General features: G+C 37.0%; 1 protein-coding gene and 1 pseudogene across 1 annotated transcript; one reads left to right on the top strand and one right to left on the bottom strand.

Annotated features, from left to right (window-relative positions):
• Positions 1-116: 116 nt before the first annotated feature.
• On the top strand, positions 117-15,869 carry LOC140526269 (ovomucoid-like). The gene is made up of 5 exons (XM_072642350.1): positions 117-170; positions 3,399-3,496; positions 4,541-4,602; positions 11,859-11,974; positions 15,306-15,869. The coding sequence occupies exons 2-5, from the start codon at positions 3,427-3,429 to the stop codon at positions 15,373-15,375; spliced, it is 318 nt and encodes a 105-aa protein (XP_072498451.1). The 5' UTR covers positions 117-170; positions 3,399-3,426; the 3' UTR covers positions 15,376-15,869.
• Positions 8,919-9,413, bottom strand: LOC140526261 (glucosamine 6-phosphate N-acetyltransferase pseudogene; annotated as a pseudogene).
• Positions 15,870-20,068: the final 4,199 nt, after the last annotated feature.

Raw genomic sequence — 20,068 nt, 5'->3', positions numbered from 1 at the left:
GGGAACAACAGGAAGAACATATAATGCCTCTTTGCTTCAGAAATTCAATTTACTCTGGATCACAAACACCTGACCTAGGTATAGCTCTCTAATCCTGAAAGGTACCTGGAATTTCTCCTTAAACCAGAAAATCAAGGACAACAGTTCCACCCTGTGAATCTTCCAGAAAGGTAGGATCATTCTTTCCATATCTTAATCCCATAATACTGCTTTGCAAAGGGATTATCACCACAGAGGATATGAATAAAAATTCTTCTCTCAAAAGATTTGAAGAATATTAACAATTACATGAGGGAATTTCTAAATTATAAATAAGAGAAATGCAAGTCAAAGCAACTCTGAGGTTTCACCTTACAAGTAAGTAAATTTGGAAACATGACAAAATGTCCAAATAGTCAACCCTAGAGGGGTGCTAGAAAGATGAGTATTCTGGTGGACTGTAGCTGAAATAATAGAGGCATTATTCTGTAAAGCAATTTGGAATTGTGTTAAGAAAATTATTAAAATGTCCATACTCTTTGATCTGAGATCCCACTGTTAGTCATATAACTGGTTCAAGGAGGTCAAAGGTATAATTGGGAAATGGCTAAATAAGTTGTGGCTCCTGAATATAAAATATAACTGCACTATAAGAAATAAATAATATAGAGGAACATAGGAAAATATACATGAACTGATGCCAAGTTAAATAAACAAAGATGCGCACATACATACACATACATATATATGCATGTATATGTGTGTATACATGCGCATATATATATACACATATTTACACACCTACATATACATGAGCAAATTTGCCTTAAACACTTAGTAAGAAAATATTCCTTCCTCCTTTGTAGAGATAAGGAACTATAAGTGTGAACCACTGAATATTATGGCAGATTTTTTTAATGTATTGGTTAGTTTTGTTGATCTGTTTTTTAAAATTTCTTTTTAAATAAGATTTCTCACCAAGTTGGGGAAAAGAAGAGATAACGTTTGGAAGTGATTAATATGAAAGCAAAATATAGTTTGAAATAATTTTTAAAGGGTAGGGAGGAAGTTATTAAAATTATGAAGAATGAAGCCACCAGGACCTAGACAAGTCTAGCATTGGCTATCAGAATAGTGAAAGGGGCTCAAATGTCAGAGACTGAATAAGAAAATCAACTAGACTCTGTGATTGGTTGGATACAGCAAGTGATGCGAAGAGAAAGTGATGCAAGTCCAGTAGAACTCAACATCAGTGAGCTTGGGGTTAGCTGATAAATGGTGGTATCTTTGAGAAAAAAAGAAAATACATTTATGTTTCCACATTTCATAATTCTGGACTTCTCTCTTCCTGTGCCCTCATCTCTCTGTCTGAACCCTTTCCCTCTTAGTCACTTCATCTCCTTTCTGAGTGCCTTTCCCACCACTACTTTCTTTCTAGTATTGTCCTCTACTGTAGACTTCTTTTTTCCCTAAATCTTCTATCCTCTCACTTTTCCTCACTCCTCTAAATCCCTCCACTTCTGATCCTCCTCACAATGGTATTATTATAGAATCAAAGATGGAGAACAAGAAAAGACAGAAAGGCCATTTACTCAAACCTCTTCCTTTCTCAGATGAGAAGCAAAGTCCAAAAGGGATAAGCTACTTGTCCAAGGTAGTGTGTGGGATGGCTCAGGTCCCTACATAAATCAATTACTCAGAGGCCTCTCAAAGTGATGACAGAAAAGAGATTTATTCGATTCTCGAGAAGCGGGGCTCACCTGTAGGAGTAGGAAAGCCGAAGACAAAGAAAAGGACAGTGATTTATATAGACCCTAACACAAGTCCCTCCTCCCCACACTGACCATTATCCTCATTAGCTGAGAATATGGTCTTACATTCTAGACACGAAATCTAACCAATCCCTTTTGAAATGAAGACATTGAGGAATTATGTAAGTTTTGTCTAATCATTGAGACCCTAATACGCTACACAGTTTTATATCCTTATATGAAACTATTCTGTTCTAAAAATATTGTAACCTTGAGCCTTTAGGCCTTACCTCACCCCTGGGAGAAAAATTACAATCTGAGGAGTCTTCACTAAGTCTATCCCACTCAGTAGTAACCACTAGAATAAGGATTTGAACACAGGCTACCTGCTTCCAAATCCAGTTCTCTTTGTTTCTTGAAACTTTGAAAAATCATGAGGCATTGTCCAAAGGCCCAGCCAGAGCCTTTGGCCCAGCATGAGTTATCTTAATGCCTCCTTACCTACCTGCCATCAGTCTAATCCACATCCTTGCCCATCCCACTTCAGTTAAAAGGGGAGGTTGTGACTGGGTGTGAGGATGCAGGAGTGACCACTCTCTGGGGTATGAGAGCTCTTTTACCTCTTCTTCCAATCCAGATGGGTCACTTTGGACCTGGGAATGGAGAGTGATGGGCTAGGCTCTCTCCTGCTCTAGGCTTTCCATAAAGCTAGCACTTCTAAATGTCTGTCATCAGAAAGGTAGGAGTAGGGTTTGGTTATTAGTACTAGGAAGATATGCCAGGATAGATCCTTATGGCAAACAGGATTTCAGGGGGAATGTGAAATTCTTAGATGGTGTAAAGTAAACAACAGAATCATCAACCTGACAACTTCTCAGCACATAAGTAAATAACGTATACTTTAGTGACCAGTGTCTGTTTAGTAAAGTCCAGCAGCAGTGTGGGACTTCTAAAATGAAGGAGCCTTAGGACAGTACACTAGAAAGAACTCTGGATTTGAAGTCAGAAGACTTGGGTTTGAATTCCAGCTCTGTTATTTATGTGAACTTGAGCAAGTCATATAATCAATCAAGACCTCAATTTGCTCATCTGTAATATGGGAGAATTTTGCCAGAGGATCTGTAAGGTCTTTTCCATTGGTCCCTTGGAGTCAAGGTGCTATCCTTCAATCAAAGCTTAGAGCTACAGACTTCTTCCTAGTCTGAGCCATGTTTCCACCAAGAATGAACTAAGATCCTTGTGTCTAGGCTGTGAAAGGTGAGGTTTAATCTCTGGAGGACATGGGTACCCATCTGCAAATTATGCTGCTTATTGCTGCACTTAGGATAAATTGACTAAGATCAGTTCCAAAGGTATCTAACATCAAGTTATAGGCCCAATGATCCCACTTGGTTTGGGCTTTTAGGGAGAAGCACATGCTTAGCTCATAAGCAAGACCCCTTCTTTCCTGAGAAAGGTGGGGGAGGGGCAATCTCCCAGATGGTGCTAGATGTTAAAGGATTAGGCCACTAACAACTCCTTTTGGTGGTCAAGAGGATGAAGATAAGTAGAAAGTTGTTGGAGAAACTAAGATACTAGTCCATTCATCCTTGACGAATCTGAATCTAACAAAAAAAATTACCAAAATGAAGTTTTCTATTTGTGAGTTTATGTTTGTTTTTCCTACAGAGAATCAGGAGCAGTTTGAAGAGATTAAATGGCATTTTTATCACCAACAACTAAGACTCTCTTGGGGCTCTTCATCTTCATTCTTTATGTATTCGCAGGTGAACAATGTTCTGGAGTCTCTGATCTAGGGTTTCAAAATAGAAATTTTTTAAAATATGGTGCCCTGAATTTATTATAAAATAGTAAATTATCTTACTGAGGTTCTGCATAGATTAGCAGCCATGAATTTTGTAGAAGGAAAGTGTTCTTTGTTCATAATGATGTGGAATGAGCCAGTGAAGGAGGAGTTTGTTTATAAGCAAGTTTCCTACATACACTAGATGGAAACTGCAGTGTTCTCTAAGTACCTTCTTTGAATTTGCATCCTTCTCAGTCCTTCCTAGGTTGCATTCTTCCCCTTCCCCCACTATCAGAAATACTCCTCCAGTTCCTACTAGGATCATAGACAATGAAAGGGCATTCTTTTATTCAGTCTTGGATAGTGTATCCTTGTGCTGTCCAGATCTCCCTTTCCAATTCAAAAATTTTAAGTAGTTCCCTATTGCTTCTAGGATAAAATATGAAGTCTTCAACCAGGCATTTAAAGACCTATACAGTCTGACTACAGCCTATCTTTCCAGATATTTCATGTTGCTCCCCTTTATACCACCAAAAATATGAAGTTCTCTTGTCCACAGTTCGAGAGAATTAAGTCTCTAGGATAACCTCCATAGGGAATGAGAATGATTGGAGTTTCAAGCAGAATTCCATACATGAGGTCCATTTGTGAACTAAACTCAACATGCTAGCTCCCCTGTTTATATGCTTTCGTAGAGTGTCCCTTATACTTGGAATGTACTTCTTCCTCCTTTTTACTGCTCAGAATCATGCCTTCAAAGTTCAACTTAGATGAAATCTAAATTTTGTGAAGCCTTTACTTTTTTATGTGAAGCTTTCTTTTGAAGACTTAGTTGCTAGTGTTCTCTCCCTTCTGAAATTACTATCTATGTACTTATCTGTGTACATGATAGATTCCCCCAAAAGAATATAAGCTCCTTGAGGCTAGAAAACATTTTTACACATCACAGGTGCTTGATAAATGTCTGTTGAATTGAAATGATGGATTAACTTATTAACTTTAGTTTTCTATATCTTGGTTGTAGGTGTTTTCAGTAAATTGAAAGAACACCCTACAAGCCCTACAGTAGATTTAAGGACTGAAAAGGTAAGATTACCTTTCTATAATGTAAATCTAATTTTAGCTCTAATTTTCATTCATGATCCAGAGGTTATATCCTCATGGTGATAGTTTCAAAGTAAAAGAAATTATACTGAAATGTTAGCAAGAAAAAAAATAGCTCTGGATCTAGGCATAAGCAAGAGGTTATGTGACTCAGTGGATAGAGAACTAGCATTGGAGTCAAGAAAACCTGGGATCAAGTCCCACATTTGACTCAGAGTGCCTGTGGGATCCTATGGGCAAGTCTTTTCAGATCTCAGGTTCCCAAGCAACTCTCTCAAATGATAAGTTATGGGGAAAAAATGTCAATCTTCATTCTCTGAGGAAGTTTCTCACCGGGAGCTTCCTACACCCAGGGGATAGCAGGTCTGGTCAATAAACAAAATATACATGTGTGCATATATACACAAGTTATGTGCATGTATGTTTCTTTCTGCTCCAATATAATAAGAAGTAAGATTTATGCATGAGTGAAGGATATAGAGAGATGCCTAACTAAGACTTTTTGTACCTTAGAAAAGCACTGCAAACCATGCCCTTAGCAAGTGGCACCAAAAACACCCTAAATTGTATGTTATGTGGAAGGGCAGGGTAGGTAGCACCCAGTGGGGAATACAAATACCCCAAAGATATCATGAAACTGATGGTGGAGAGATGATTATCACTCCTTCTTACCACCCGCACTCCACAGGGCCATTTGGTGGTTTCTTGTCTAACTTATTATTATTAATAACTGGGTAGTAAAGTTATTTGATTCCTCGCATTTGGCATCTTGACATTTACTAGAAGACAGAGAGAAAGGAGGAAGTTAGTAACCCTTAGAGCAAATGGTTCTTTAGGAGTGGTAGCTGAAAAATGACTTGAAGCAGGGGTGTGAGTGGAGCACTCCTGAAAGCCAGTTGTTAATTTTCCAGCATGAGCATTAATACCTCAGAAATCACAAATGCTATAAGCTAGGGCTTGTTTGTTTGTTTGTTTGTTTTTGCATTGTTGTTGTCAAGACTTAAGAAAATAATGGATAAAATGTCAATAGTACAAATTAAACTTAACAGTGTATCATACATACTTTTTTTTTTTTCTGGAGAGATGATAATTACCTGTATTCACACACACACACACACACACACACACACACACACACACACACACACACACTCCTCAAAGTATCAAGTGAGAGCTTAGAGTGAGCGGTATGAGTTTTAAAGAAGAAACTAAGGCCCCAGAAAATGTGAGTGAATTGCTCAAAGTGATAGAGGTAAGCCTATTTAGTAATTCCTGAAATGGAACCTGAATTTAGGTGGAATCAGATGAAGACCAAATTATTATCATTAAAGAGATAGCTCTCTGGGGAAGTCAGTGGGGAGAAACATATTTGGAAATTAAAGTGATTAAAAAAGCATCAATGATTACAATAAAAATGACTGAAAAGGCACATAGAGTAGACATGGACTTATTTCAAAGTTTTATTAGTCCAAATTTTCCCCAGTTAGAAGTTATGAAATACAAGCTTACAATTTACAGAACGGTGAAAATTATCACTTCTAAAAAGTGCAGGACTTCATTATAACAAAATAATATTCTACTCATCATTCATCTATCTCCCTCCATAAATGCTGGGGCACAGTGAAGAGAGCAGAATAAAAGCAGGGACTTAACTGAGTTCTCCCCCAAGTCCCTGCAAATACCTGTAGGAAATGACTCTAGACAAATTCTGGAGCAACAGAGGACACAAAATGACAGCGTGAAACAGATGTCCAGCCCAGGACAACCTGGAGGGTCAAGAAGAAAAGTCTGTTGAACTGTGCTTGAAGAGGAGTGCAGACCAACTCTGACTGCACCAGCACAGATATGGCCCTGTCAAACCTGGAGCAGACCTCTGAGAATGAATCACTGGCAGCTGTGGCAGTTTCCAGACTTCTCAACTCATGAATGCCAAGGACAACTTAGAAGCTCAGTAAGAAAGGTCTGTTGGACCTGGGTGAGAGAGAAGCATAGTCCAGCCCCAGTCCCAGGGTGGTGGCAGTGACAGCCTCTAGAGGTCTTGGCTCACAGACTGTGGAGGACTTGAGTAGCTAATCAGAGGGGAGTTGCATAGATCTCTGCTAGCACTGAGGCAGGATTCTCTTACTCTACCCATGATTGGATCTGGGTCACAGTCGTGAGTGGTGATCCTGGGACAAGGAAGAATGCTGGCATGGCAGAGTTTGTAGCAGCATGGAGAGGGAATCCTTGTCACAGTTTCAAGGCAGAAAAAAGTGCTTGTGCTCACTCACAGACCAGAGCACAAGCCATGAGAGGGGTAAACACCTCTTCTTTGACCATACCATCTTGGAAGACCTAAAAACATACAGGTCCCTAGAAGTATTTCTGAAAACAGCTGCAAAAAACCCGTGAAGCTTGAGACAGTACACCCTCCACACCAGAAGCAGAGTCCTATCTTAACAAAGAGTTAAAAGGTCAAGTAAATGGATAGGGAAATAAGCAAACAGTGGAAAAAATATCAGAGTATAGAATCTTACTTTGCTGACAAAGAAGATCAAAACATACACCCAGAAGACAACAAAGTCAAAGCTCCTATATCCAAAGCCTCCAAAAAAATATAAATATGTTGTAGGCCATGAAAAAGTTCAAAAAGGATTTTGAAAATGAAGTAATAGAAGTAGAGGAAAAAAATGGGAAGAGAAATGAGAGTGATGCAAAAAAATCATGAAGAGCATGTCAACAGCTTGCTAAAGGGGACTCCAAAAAAAAATAGTGAAGAAAATAACACCTTAAAAAATAGACTAACACAAATGGCAAAAGAGATCTAAAAAGTCAATAAGGTGAATGCCTTAAAAAGCAGAACTGAACATATGGAAAAGGAGGTACAAAAGCTCACTGATGAAAACAATCCCTTAAAAATTAGAATGGAGCAAATGAAAACTAATGACTTGATGAGAAACATATACATACATATGTGTGTGTGTGTGTATGTATATATATAACAAGACCAAAAGATAGAAAAAATAGAAGACTGTGAAATATTTCATCCAAGAAACAAGTGAATGGGAAAATAGACCCAGGAAAGAGAAGTTAAAAATTATTGGACTACCTGAAATACATTATCAAAAAAAGAGGTTAGACATTATCTTTTTTCTTTTCATGAAAACAGATGATCTTTATTTTACAAACAGCTAATAAATAACACTAACCATTACCTGAGGACCTAGAAGTTCAGGAATTATTAGAAAGAAATATGAAAAATCTTACAATTCTACCAACAGAGTACTATTCATGTGAATAGCAATTTTACATTTTTGTTTGATAATAAAAATAAACAATCAAATGCTAAAAAGTGCATATTGTCCCTGAGAAAATCCCCCTCAAATTTTTTGAATGCAACAAAAGCAATGAGATTTTTCCACTAAATATTCATCAAAAGGGTAGTTGAAATGATGTTGCGTACATCAATGAAAAGCTATGAGACAGATCTGTTTTTCAGAATTGGGGGACACTGAGGTTGTCACAATGCATAGTACTTCTATCAGACAAATACAGGTGCCTAGATTCAACAGAAATCAAATACTATTGACATCATTGGATAAAATGAGTTACGTTAAATTTCACAGGTAAAACAGTTACTTCTTACTTTGAATCTCATCATTCTCCCCCTGCTTAAATTCAATAGGTTTTCATCAAATTAAAATATTTCAAATGGAAGCTTTTAAATTTTTTATAAAGCTATAATCTGATATTTGCTAACATTTCTATTACCTCCCCAAAATACGTCTGTGTTCCATGAGTTACAAGGGCTAGTTTATTAAGAAGTCAATTTGCAATTAAACTCATTATAAAGAAATAAATTATCTATTTTTGTACACTATAGGATATTCTCTTACACAACCTGTTTCTTTTTAATAAGAAGTAAGATAGTAAATAAGATAGTAAACAGATACTCTATACTTTCACTAATAGGAAATAAAACCAAACTTTAGGAAAATGTAGGAAAAATTTCAGTTAAAAATATATTCCTTTGGTTAAAAGTCATTCTTTTATAGTCTATTATCACAGCATGCTTCACCAATCTAATTTAATCATCTAATTATATGCCAAACTTGTAGAATAAAAATGTTTGTTTAATATTTTATGGGTGGAAAGGGATGTGTCACTGGTTTTGTAGAAATAAAATATTTTGATTTTCTAAAAGAATAGCCTAGTGGCAATAAATTTATTTGCTTTTGTTCTAAAAATGATTCTTGTTATCATTACTTTAGAAACTGTAAGACATGTAATTTCCTTCAGACACGGTATATCCAGACTTTTTATGGAAACGAACTTTTTTGTGGAAGACATTCAGGGGTAATTTTGTAACAGTTCAGCTTTTTACTTAGCAGAGTAAGAGCTGACAGTAACAGTTTTCCCAGTTGTTTTCCTCTGCATTCATCACCCACAGCAACATCTTCTATTCTTCCTCTCTTTGCACATGAATGGATGAATTTATGTTCATTTATCAGAGTAGCTGTAGTAACAGTCTGCCCTATAGTGGCATCTTCTACAATTATAACATAATAATCCCCTGATCTCCTCTTTTGTTCAAATGATCTCATAAATTGCTCAGGATTGATCATTCCAGTTTCTGTCAGCTGACCAAGTACCTTAAAAAACCTGTTTAGATATGCGGTACAAAGAGGCCTCAAAACCAAACCATCTCCTGGGTATGTTGGGGAAATGACTGGAGAAAATGGTGCAGTATTCTGGCTCCAGTCCACCTCTTTCAATAGACTTGGGTCAAACATAGGTGTCTCATCAGGTTTCATGACTGCAGTGAGGACTGGTTGCAAGGCATCAAAACTCTAGACATCACCTTTCAAGAAATTATCAAGGAAAACTTTCCTGATAGTCTAGTACCAATGAGTAAGATAGGAATTGAAAGAATCCACCAAACACCTCCTGAAAGAGATCCAAAAGGAAAAGTCCTAGGAACACTGTAGACAAATTCTAGAGTTCCCTGATCAAGAAGAAAATAGTATAAGCAGCAAGAAAGAAACAATTCAAGTATTATGGAAACGCAATCAGAATAACATAAGATTTAGCAGCTTCTGAATTAAGGGATCAAAGGACTTGGATTAATGTTATTCTGGAGGTCAAAAAGGAGCAATAATTACAACCAAGAATCACCTACCCAGCAAAACTGAATATACTTCTTCAGGAGACAAAAATGGACATTCAAGAAAATAGAGAACTTTCAAGCACTCTTGATGAAAAGACCAGAGCTGACTAGAAAATATGACTTTCAAATACAAGATTCAAGAGAAGTGTGAAAAGGTAAACAAGAAAGAGAAATCATCAGGGACTTATTAAATTTGAACTGTTTACATTCCTACATGGAAAGATGATATTTGTAACTAATGAGATCTTTCTTAGTGTTAGGGTAGTTGGAGGGTGTATATGTACATACGTACATATAGAGAGAGAGAGACAGAGACAGAGACAGAGAGAGACAGAGAGAGAAACAGAAAGACAGAAAGACAGAGACAGAGGGCACAGGATGAATTGAATATGAAGGGATAACATCTAAAAGATAAAATTAAAGGGTGAGAGAGGAATGTATTGGAAGAAGGAGAAAGGGAGAAGTAGAATGGGGTAGATTATTTCACCTAAAAGAGACAAGAAAAGGCTTTTACAGTGGGGGGAAAGAAAGGGCAGGTAAGAGGGAATGAGCAAACCTTACTCTCATCAGATTTGGCTTAAGGAGGCAATAATACAAACTCAATTGAATATGAAAATCTATCTTACCCTACAGGAAATTAGGGAAGAAAGAGATAAGAGAGGTGGGTGAGGGGGTAATCAGAAGCAAATTCTTTTGGGGAGGGGCAGGATCAAAGGACAGAAAAGAATAAATGGCAGGGGGAGCATAGGATAGATGGAAATGGATTTAGTCTTTCACAACATGACTATTATGGAAAAATTTTGCGTGACTACACATGTATAACCTATACCGAATTGCTTGCTTTCTCAATGAGGGTAGGTGGGAAGGGAAGAGGGGAGAGAATTTGAAAATCAAAGTTTTAAAAATGAATTTTGAAACTTGTTTTTACATGCAACTGGGGAATAAGATATACAGGCAAGGGAGTATAGAAATCTATCTTGCTCTACAGTAAAATAAGAGGGAAGGTGATAAGAGAAGGGGGTGGGGTGATAGAAAGGAGGGCAAATTGCAGGAAGTGGTAATCAAAATGCATACTGTCTTCGTGTGAGGGAAGGGAGAGATGGGGAGAAAATTTTGAACTCAAAACCTTGTGGAAGTGAATGTTAAAAACTAAAAATAAATTAGTTCATAAAGCTCAAAAAAGTGCCATTGAAATAAGGGTCCCAGATGTCCTACCTTGGTTGTTTCTCACCTTTACTTTGTAATCATTGCCATAGACTGACATTATCCCTCACATGCCCAATCTTACCTCTATTGAGGAGATGCCTCTGGCATCCTAGCAATTATCAGGCTGCACTTGTGAGTCAGGGGTCATCAGGTTATCCTGTTAAGTCCTTGATAGTTGGCATTCTTGTGCAGGGATATCTTCCCACCCTTATCCACCCCCAGCTATTTTCTGATGTCTAGAAAAGTTTGTGTGGGTTTTGATTCCAAGGATTATTTCTTGTCAGCCTTTTCTTGAGGCTAGGGTTAGGGTAGGAGAAGGGTAATAATAAGTCTAGACAATACTAAAAATGAGCCACACTAACTAAAGTTAAGTGAAAAAATATGGGTTTGACTTCTGGTAGAGTATTGCTCAGCTACTCCCTACCCTCTCCTTCCTATCATTTGCCAGTTGTTATTTTTAACACTATTGGTTACTGTAACAGAGAGCTACAGATATTCAGAATCAGGGAAGATCAGTAATGGCTGAGTGGCTGGAGTGTTTTCTAAGAAGGCTTCACAGAATTAGTCTTTTATTGATGGGTAGAATGTGAAGCCAGAAACAGTAACTTCTCTTCTAGAAGTAATCTTAGGGTCTAGGACATAATAAACTAACTCATGTTTGGTAGATAGAGAGAATGGAGAGGGGGAAGGAATTGAAATTCTTCCCATTAAGGGAGACATATTGGCTTAGAAGCACAATTTTATATACAAAATATAGCTTTAGATTGGGTCCTCTCACAGGCCTGGCACAAATCAGGTCCTGCTATAAGTTGGTAGCCCAGGCACAGGATACTCTACAGATGCTGGTTTCGAGTTCCGTGTTAGCATGTCTTTGTTATTCTTACAGCAACTTTGTCTGAAGTATTCAAGAAAGACTGGACCTTGCCCAGAGGAATATAATCCAATTTGTGGTAAAGATGATGTGACCTATGTCAATCTCTGCTATTTTTGCTGGACATTTTGGTAAGTGCAGAAAGTTTCAAGATGGTTCTCCCTCTGTATTGCCAGGTGATAAGCAGGATCCTGGAATCATCCACAGACATTTGTTGCCCCATCACAAAATTCATTTGGAAACCTTAAAATACTATAGTAATGACAGTTATAATTATAATTAAGCTTCCTCCGAAATAACTAGAGGGCCTAGATGCTTTCTGTACACAGAACTCTCCCAGTCCTGGATCCAGTATGATATTTGGTGTTGTGTTATTAACTCCCTAGGGTGGTCTTCCCAGTTACAATAACTGTAGCTCCGTCTATATAGCTCTTTATGGTTTACCAAGTGTCTCTTGGTAAGCTGTTTTCTTAATAACCCTGCAAGGTATACAGTACACAAGTATACCTGCTTATTTAGCTGATGCAACTCTACATTCATCTCTATTTTCATATCCTTTACTACCTTGTTGTATCATTACTCAGCCCCAGCAAAACCTCAGACCGGGATAAATCCCATCATCTGCCTCTCTCCTTTCACTTCCTCCTCTGAGTGCCTCATCTCATACTTTATCAGGAAAATTTGAGACCATTGATCTTTTTCTACCCATCTCCTAATCTCGCAACTTTTTGATACTGTCCTCCACTATCACGTTTACTTCAGTGTCTGGCAAAGGAATGACCTTTGCTAATTAATTCCTAATCCTTCACATGTTCCCTTAATTCTACCCCTCTTTCATCTTCTCCATTTGAAGATGCCCTCACTATCAGCCTCTCTAACGCCTTTATTTTTCCTTGTCTTCTGGTTGCAGTTTTGCTACCTATAATACCACCAAATTTTCCCAAGATTAAAAAATCCCCACTATATACTACCAGTCCCACAATGTTTTTATTCTATATTTCTCTGATATTTCAGTCAAAATCCTTGGAAAGCTGTCTATACTCATTCACTCCACTTACTCTCCTCTCTTCTCCACATTACTCAACTGAAATTGCTCCTTCCAAGTTATCAATGATTTCTTAATGACCAACTCTAGTGGCCTTTTCTCAGTAATGATTCTTCTTAACATTTCTGTAACATTTCACACTCTGGGAGACTCTCTTATTGCCTTCTCACCTGCCCAACTTAATTGTTTTAGTCCCCTTTCCTCTATATAATGAGTCCTCTCTTTATGAGAACACTTTATGTCCTTTCACTTTGTGATCTCATCAACTCCCATGGTTTCAGTTATCATCTTTATGCAGATGATTCCCAGGTTTCTATGTCCAATCCTAATATTTCTCCCAATTGCCAGTCTCACATAGTTAACTACCTAGGAGATCTTTAAAGTTGGATTCCTATAGTCTTCTCAAAGTCAAAATGTCAAAAACAGAACTTATTTTTTCACCCAAACTCTATTTCTCTTCCAAGTTTTCCTATTATGAAATATCATCCTTTTAGTTACCAAGGTTCAATACCTCAGTGTCAATCATCCTCAATTTCCCACTCTCGCTCACATAGCTGATCATTTGAAAAATCTTGATCCCTCTCCCCCAACATCTCTCAAACCTGTCCACTTCTCTCCACTTACACAACCATTACTGTCATATAGGCCTTTATCACTTTTCATATGAATAATTGCAACAGCATATTATTTGGTCTTCCTGCCTCAACTAATTCCCCAAACATAGGCATGAATAAATCATGAGATAGATGTATCAATAAGTATGTTCCCCTAGGATTTGCCAGCATACCTGTGAATCCATGGTCTATGCTAGCCTATGTCATCTCTACAATCTATCCATTAAATGGTCTCTGAAGTAATTTTCCTAAATACAAGTCTGACTAAATCACTATCCACTTAATAAACTCTAATGGTCCCCAATTACTTCTTAGTATCATGTATAAAATTCTGTGTTTGGCATTTCAGAAACTGCATCCAAATCCCAGCTCTGCCACCCTGGACAAATCACTTAATCTCTTCTGAATACAGTCTATGGAGTAGATAATCTCTCAGTCCATCCAAGATCAAAATCTACTAATTCTATGACTGTCTTTTTTTTAAGCAGGGCAACTGGGGTTAAGTGACTTGCCCAAGGTCGCATGTCTAGTAAGTGTCTGAGGTCAGACTTGAAATCAGGAATTCCTGACTCCAGGGCCAGTACTCTATCCACTGAACCACCTAGCTGCCCCGCTATGACTGTTCAAGTAGAAAAGAAACCCTGTACAAGCAAGCAAGGAGAGCCTGCTATTACAGGTTCTTAGATCTGCATTTCTAAAAAGAAAGCAACTTTTGAGGGGTCAAAAATCACTTCAGTCAAACACAGGTATCATTCATTTAGTTCAGGGGGAAATGGTCAGCACTCTGAACTTCAGAGAAAATACAGAGAAATCAAAATCAACAGACATGGCTTCCAGCTCTCCGACATAAGCAATACATACATCATAGATCAATAGACAGATCCAACTGTCTGACCATTACATACATACATAGTTGCCAGAGAGAGAAGCACCAACATCTGGGTTTTCAAAGCCAGCGACGGGGGCCGCTTCACATCTTTCCAGAGCCTCATCTGGCACACAAAGCTTCTTCCAAAAACTAAGCCCGAAAGTAAAACCTCACTTCAGATTACTTATACATTTTGCAGAGCCAGAGGGAATCACAACCCTTGAGAAACAGTGCCTCATCAGAAAATTATAAAGGTGTGGGCCTTTCTGCAAATCTTACCTAATCAAACTCCCCTTAATGGAAAGACTCATTAATGGCTGGGGAGGATCTTCCCATTAAGAAACAAAATTATATTAATAATAAGCAAAAATGTATCATCAATACATACCTCAACTTAATTCCTAGAAATGTCATAACATTTACTCATGAATCACAGAGAAGTAGTATTCTCCCCCTTGAACACACATGTGTATTCCAAATTAAGGTTTTATTATCTACTCAATAATATTTCAAATGCAGACACTCAGCCTTCCTAGTCCTTCAGTAGGAGTGTACATAGTGGGGCCATGATTGAAGTACCCTTCAAGTAAAAGATCGGGCATCAAATGGGTCATAGCTACTTCTAGAGACCCTGCTAGCTGTAGTTCCTGATGTTCACTGGAAACTGGGAAAAACAAGATAATATGACCCTTGGACTAATCAATTGTGTCCAATCTTCCTGTAACTTACAAACATTTCCATGGTCCATGTTTCATCATATAGGGACATGATGTCCACATTGGACCAAGTGAACTTACTTCTTAAAATGTCTCTAATGTCCAAAATCGGTGTTCACTCTTCCTATATTGGTAAGTCTGTCTGAGAAGTTTCCCCCTGGCTCCCACAGGACAGTGCTGAAGTTTTGCTTCTACATGGACTTTTTTTTCTTTCTTCAGGCATACAAATCCCGGAAGAGCATGTGTGCGTAATTTTGGTCCCTGCCCTGAGAGTGATGAAGAGACATAGTTTTGAAATGATTCTTGAACTGACTGCAGACAAATATCTTCTCCTCAGCTGGTCTTGCCTGTTCATCAAGGATTGTATGCTGACCAAATTACTTTAGGTTTTATTCAGAAGAAATCTTTTTTCTGATTAATCCTGTTTTTGAAACTGTAAGATAACAAATTTATTTTCATTCCCCTTCCTACCCAGATATACTTCTTTAAAATGTATTTCTGCACTAAAGCATGACTTGATAGGAGTTCAAATTTTCTACCTGGGGATATGAAGACAAGCTTGTGCAAAAATGATAATGGAACATATGTGATTTTCCTGAGATTTAGGGGAGAATAGCAGTACTAGAGAGAAAGAGGGCTATCCTGTAAGTTAGAGTAACTAGGACCTAATTTTGTCTCAGTAATTAAGTCATCGTGTAACGTAGGATAAGTCATTTCCTAGAGGAAATGTCATCTTCTCTGTAAGCCTCAATTTCCTCTTCAGTAAAATAAGGGTGTTCCAGTTATGAAATTCTATGTTACATGTTCTAAAGTACCTTTCCTCTCTAAAAGTCTTTGGTTCGATGTTGACACCTCTTAGCAGTATAAACACGGTTTCATCATCTTGTTGAATGAAAAATACATCCTGAAAGATTAGATCCTCATTCTTATATATATTTCTAATGAAAGCAAATCTTAGAACCTGAAGTATTCACATAATGTTCTCAGTTCTCCAGTTTTCTATATATGTGTGTAGATATCATCTTACTTCCTATCACATTATATCTCAGTATCCCATTGTATAATCCTCTGCTAAATCCTGAGTAGATTATATATACTGACTTGGTGTAGCAAAAATAGCCAAGATCTTAGAGCCAGTAGAGCTGGGATCAAGATCTGACTTTTTCACTCCCTCATTGCATGACTCCAGGGGAATACCTTACCCTTCTAAGCCTATTTCATCATCTGTGGGACATTAAACTACCTAATCTTCCAGGACTATTCTAGCTCTGATGTTCTTTGATAATGATTCATGATGATTTGAAAGGAGTTCAATAGATACCCATTTTTTATTCTCTATAATGGGAATGTTGGACAATATTAGATGTGGAAAAGACCTCATCTAGTCCAATCCATACCTAGACAGGTATTCCTTCTCCAATATGCACGACAAGCTCATTCTAGCCTTCATTTTAAAGACTTGGAGAAATGGACAGAGTAAGAATACTGCCCCTGAGGTAGCCTACTCCTTGTAGGCCATCTTGAATTTTTAAGAACTTTTTCCTTTACATTAGTGATTGCTCCTAATTCTGACCATTTGGCATAAGCAAAGAATAGACTTGTCCCTCGTTAGCATGATAGCCTTTCATATACTTGAAGGCAGAAATCTTATTTCTCTTAGATCTTCTCTTTTCCAAGACAAATGTACCATAATGCACTATGCATGTTTAAAGCTGATTTATCATTACATAGACTTATTAGGGCTAAAGACATTCTAATAATTTGACATCAATCAATGCATGCAATCAAACTTCATTGGCTATTAAAAACATAGCAACAATCCTTCTAGAAATAGTTCCTAATTCTTAAAGGTCTAGGCAGTAAGGGTGGGAAACATGCAGCCTCAAAGTTACATGTACCCTTCTAGGCCCTCAAGTGCAGCCCTTTGACAGAATCCAAACTTCACAGAGCAATTCTGCTTAGTATTCCGTAAAACTTGGACTCAGTCAAAACAAGGACCTAGAATGCCACATGTGTCCTTAAGGCTCCAGGTTCTCCATCCCTGGTAGGGTAAGAGTGTCTCATATTAACTCTCACAATAAGATTTCTTATCTGCTCAGTTATGCCTCCCTCTGAGTTCTGATAGGCCTTCTTCATCAAATAGCACAGCCCTCAAATGAATACAGGATGCTTGAAACTTAAAGTGAAGGGAACACAGGAGTCTGTCTTTGTCATGAACTTGGAGTAGGCTGATAGCTAAGACTGCGGGTGGGCTTTTGGTTTCTTGCTAAGGCATTTACAAATTCTATATAATTTCTGATTGGTCGTAGATTATCTAAGCTTGTGGTAAAATGAAACTATCAGTTAAAATTAATATCATTAACAAGTATTTATCAGCTTTTTACCAAATCTGGGGAGCATGCACCCACATCATTAGTAGTTATTTGCCAAATCTGGTACACATAACACATTTAGTAATTTATTTACAGAATCTGGAGGAAACATGTATGTCATTATAGAAGTACTAGGATTCAGTAAGCACTTAATCAGTGCTTGACCTATTTACTCATCAAGAGGAAAGGGAGTTATACACAGGGCTTAAATAAGATAGAGAATTAGGGATAGCCACTCAACTGAACTCTTCTAAATATCCTCTCTAACAAACTTCAAAAGAATGCCTCAAATAAAAATTTAGAGCAGCAGAGTCAACATAAATTTGGAAGGAGATATTTTTCTGGCCTTAAAGGTCAGGAGGAGAAGTCTGTGGCAAGAGGATGGAGCCCAGTCAGGAGCCCACACATGTGGCAGCAACAATAGTGGGCAACTGGTGGGCCACAACAGCAGTAGTTTTGGGAGCTCTTATTCCAAAGAAGGTAAGGGTGTCAGACAATTGGTTGGAAAGAAATTTCAGGGGACCCTTTGCTGGCAATGGGTGCAGCTGGTGTCAATTGGCAGCTCTATTACCCAATGTAAATAACTTTGTGCAAAAGTTTCACTTGCAACTTGCTAGCTGTTATTATTACCATTATTTTTATTATAAGCAACTACCCTAACCCAAATTCCTCTTCAAAACAATTCAAGTACTGTGGTGTGAAACCACAGTCAAGATCACACAAAATTTACTAACTTCCACAATAAAGGAGTGATGGGCATGGAATACATTATCCAGTAGGCAAAGGAACTAGGACTACAACCAACAATCACCTATGCAACAAAACTGAGTATAATCCTTGAGGGGGAAAAATGGGTATTAAAGAAATAGAAGACATTTCAAACATTCCTGATGAAAAGACTAGAGCCAAATAGGAACTATGACTTTCAAATAAAGGAAACATTAAAAGGTAAATATGAAATAGAAATCATAAGGGATTCGATAAGGTTAAACTGCTTACATTCCTCGTGGGAAGAAGATACTTATAGCTACTAATGGGAAAAATAGAATGAAAGGAAATATACAGTTAGTAATCATAACTGTGAATGTGAATAGGATGAGCTCACTCATAAAATGGAAGAGGATAGTACAATGGATTAGAAACCAGAATCCAGCAATGTGCTGTTTACAAGAAACACACTTGAAGCAGAGAGTGACAGAGTAAAGGTAAAGAGCTGGAACAAAATCTGTTATTCTTCATCTAAAGTTTAAAAAAAAAGGGGGGAGGACTAGCAATCATGATTTCAGACAAAGAAAAAGCAAAAATAGTTCTAATTAAAAGAGATAAACAGGAAAACTACAATTTGATAAAAGGTTCTCCAGGCAATGAAGCAATGTCCATATTAACAAACATAGATGAAATGAAATAGCACCTAAATTCTTAAGGAAAAAGTTAAATGAGTTACAAGAGAAAATAGTAAATTTATACTAGTGGAGGACCTCAACTTTCCCCTCTCAGAACTAGGTAGATCTAACAAAAAACAAAACAAAAATTGAGGATATGAATAGGTTTTTAGAAAAGTTTAATCTGATAAACATCTAGAGAAAATTGAGTAAAAGGCAAAAAATATATATACTTCTATCTCAGTGGTAGGGAATCTACTTAAAAACTGACCATGTATTAGGTCATAAAAATCTCTCAACAAAATTCAGAAAACCAAAAATAGTAAATACATCTTTTTCAGATAATAATGCAATAAAAATTACATTCAGTAAAGAGTTGTGAAAACATAAATTAAAAATGAATTGGAAACTGAGTAATCTAATCCTAAAGAATGAGTGGCACAAAGAACATATTATAGAAGCAAACAATAATTTCATGGAGCAGAATGACAACAATGAGACCACATACTAAAATTCATGGGATGCAGCCAAAATAGTACTTAGGGGAAATATTCTATTTCTAAACACATCAATAAAATGGAGAAAAAAGCAGATCAATGAATTGTACAAACAAGTAAAAAAATTTCAAACAAATTAAAAATACTCAATTAAACATCAATTTGGAAATCCTGAAAATCAGAGGAGAGATTAAGAAAACTGAAGGTAAGAAAAACATTAAACTAATAAATAAAACTAGTAACTGGCTTAATGTAAACCCTTGATAGACTATTGGTTAATTTAATTTTAAAAAAGAGAGAGAAGAAAACCAAATTGCCAGCATTAAAAATGAAAAGGATAAATTCACCACCAATGAAAATGAAATTAAAGCAATTATTAGAAGCTATTTTGCTGTATTATATGCCAATAAATCTAACAATCTAAGTGAAATAGATGAATACTTACTAAAATATAAATTGCCAAATTAAGAGAAGAAATAGAATTTATAGATAACTTTATCTTAGAAAAAGAAATTGAGCAAGCCAAAAAATGAGCGCTCTAAGAAAAAATCCCCACAGATAGATTCATGAGTGAATTAATCAAACATTTAAAGCACAATTAATTCTAATACCATATAAACCATTTCAAAAAGCAGGCAAAGAAGGGATCCTACCAAATTTCTTTTACAACACAAATATGGTGCTGACACATATGAATGCAAAAAAAAAACAAACAGACCACAAAACACTCC

The sequence above is a fragment of the Notamacropus eugenii genome, chromosome 1, assembly GCF_028372415.1.
Source record: "Notamacropus eugenii isolate mMacEug1 chromosome 1, mMacEug1.pri_v2, whole genome shotgun sequence".
Classification (NCBI taxonomy): Eukaryota; Metazoa; Chordata; class Mammalia; order Diprotodontia; family Macropodidae; genus Notamacropus; species Notamacropus eugenii.
This window is presented reverse-complemented; position numbering and strand designations above follow the sequence as displayed.

Bases quoted from the DNA above. Each gene is read 5' to 3' on its own strand.
- LOC140526269 (XM_072642350.1), top strand. From the start codon at position 3,427: ATGGCATTTTTATCACCAACAACTAAGACTCTCTTGGGGCTCTTCATC. The intron at 3,497-4,540 runs GTGAACAATGTT...TCTTGGTTGTAG, and splicing joins CATTCTTTATGTATTCGCAG to GTGTTTTCAGTAAATTGAAA. The intron at 4,603-11,858 runs GTAAGATTACCT...TTATTCTTACAG, and splicing joins TAGATTTAAGGACTGAAAAG to CAACTTTGTCTGAAGTATTC.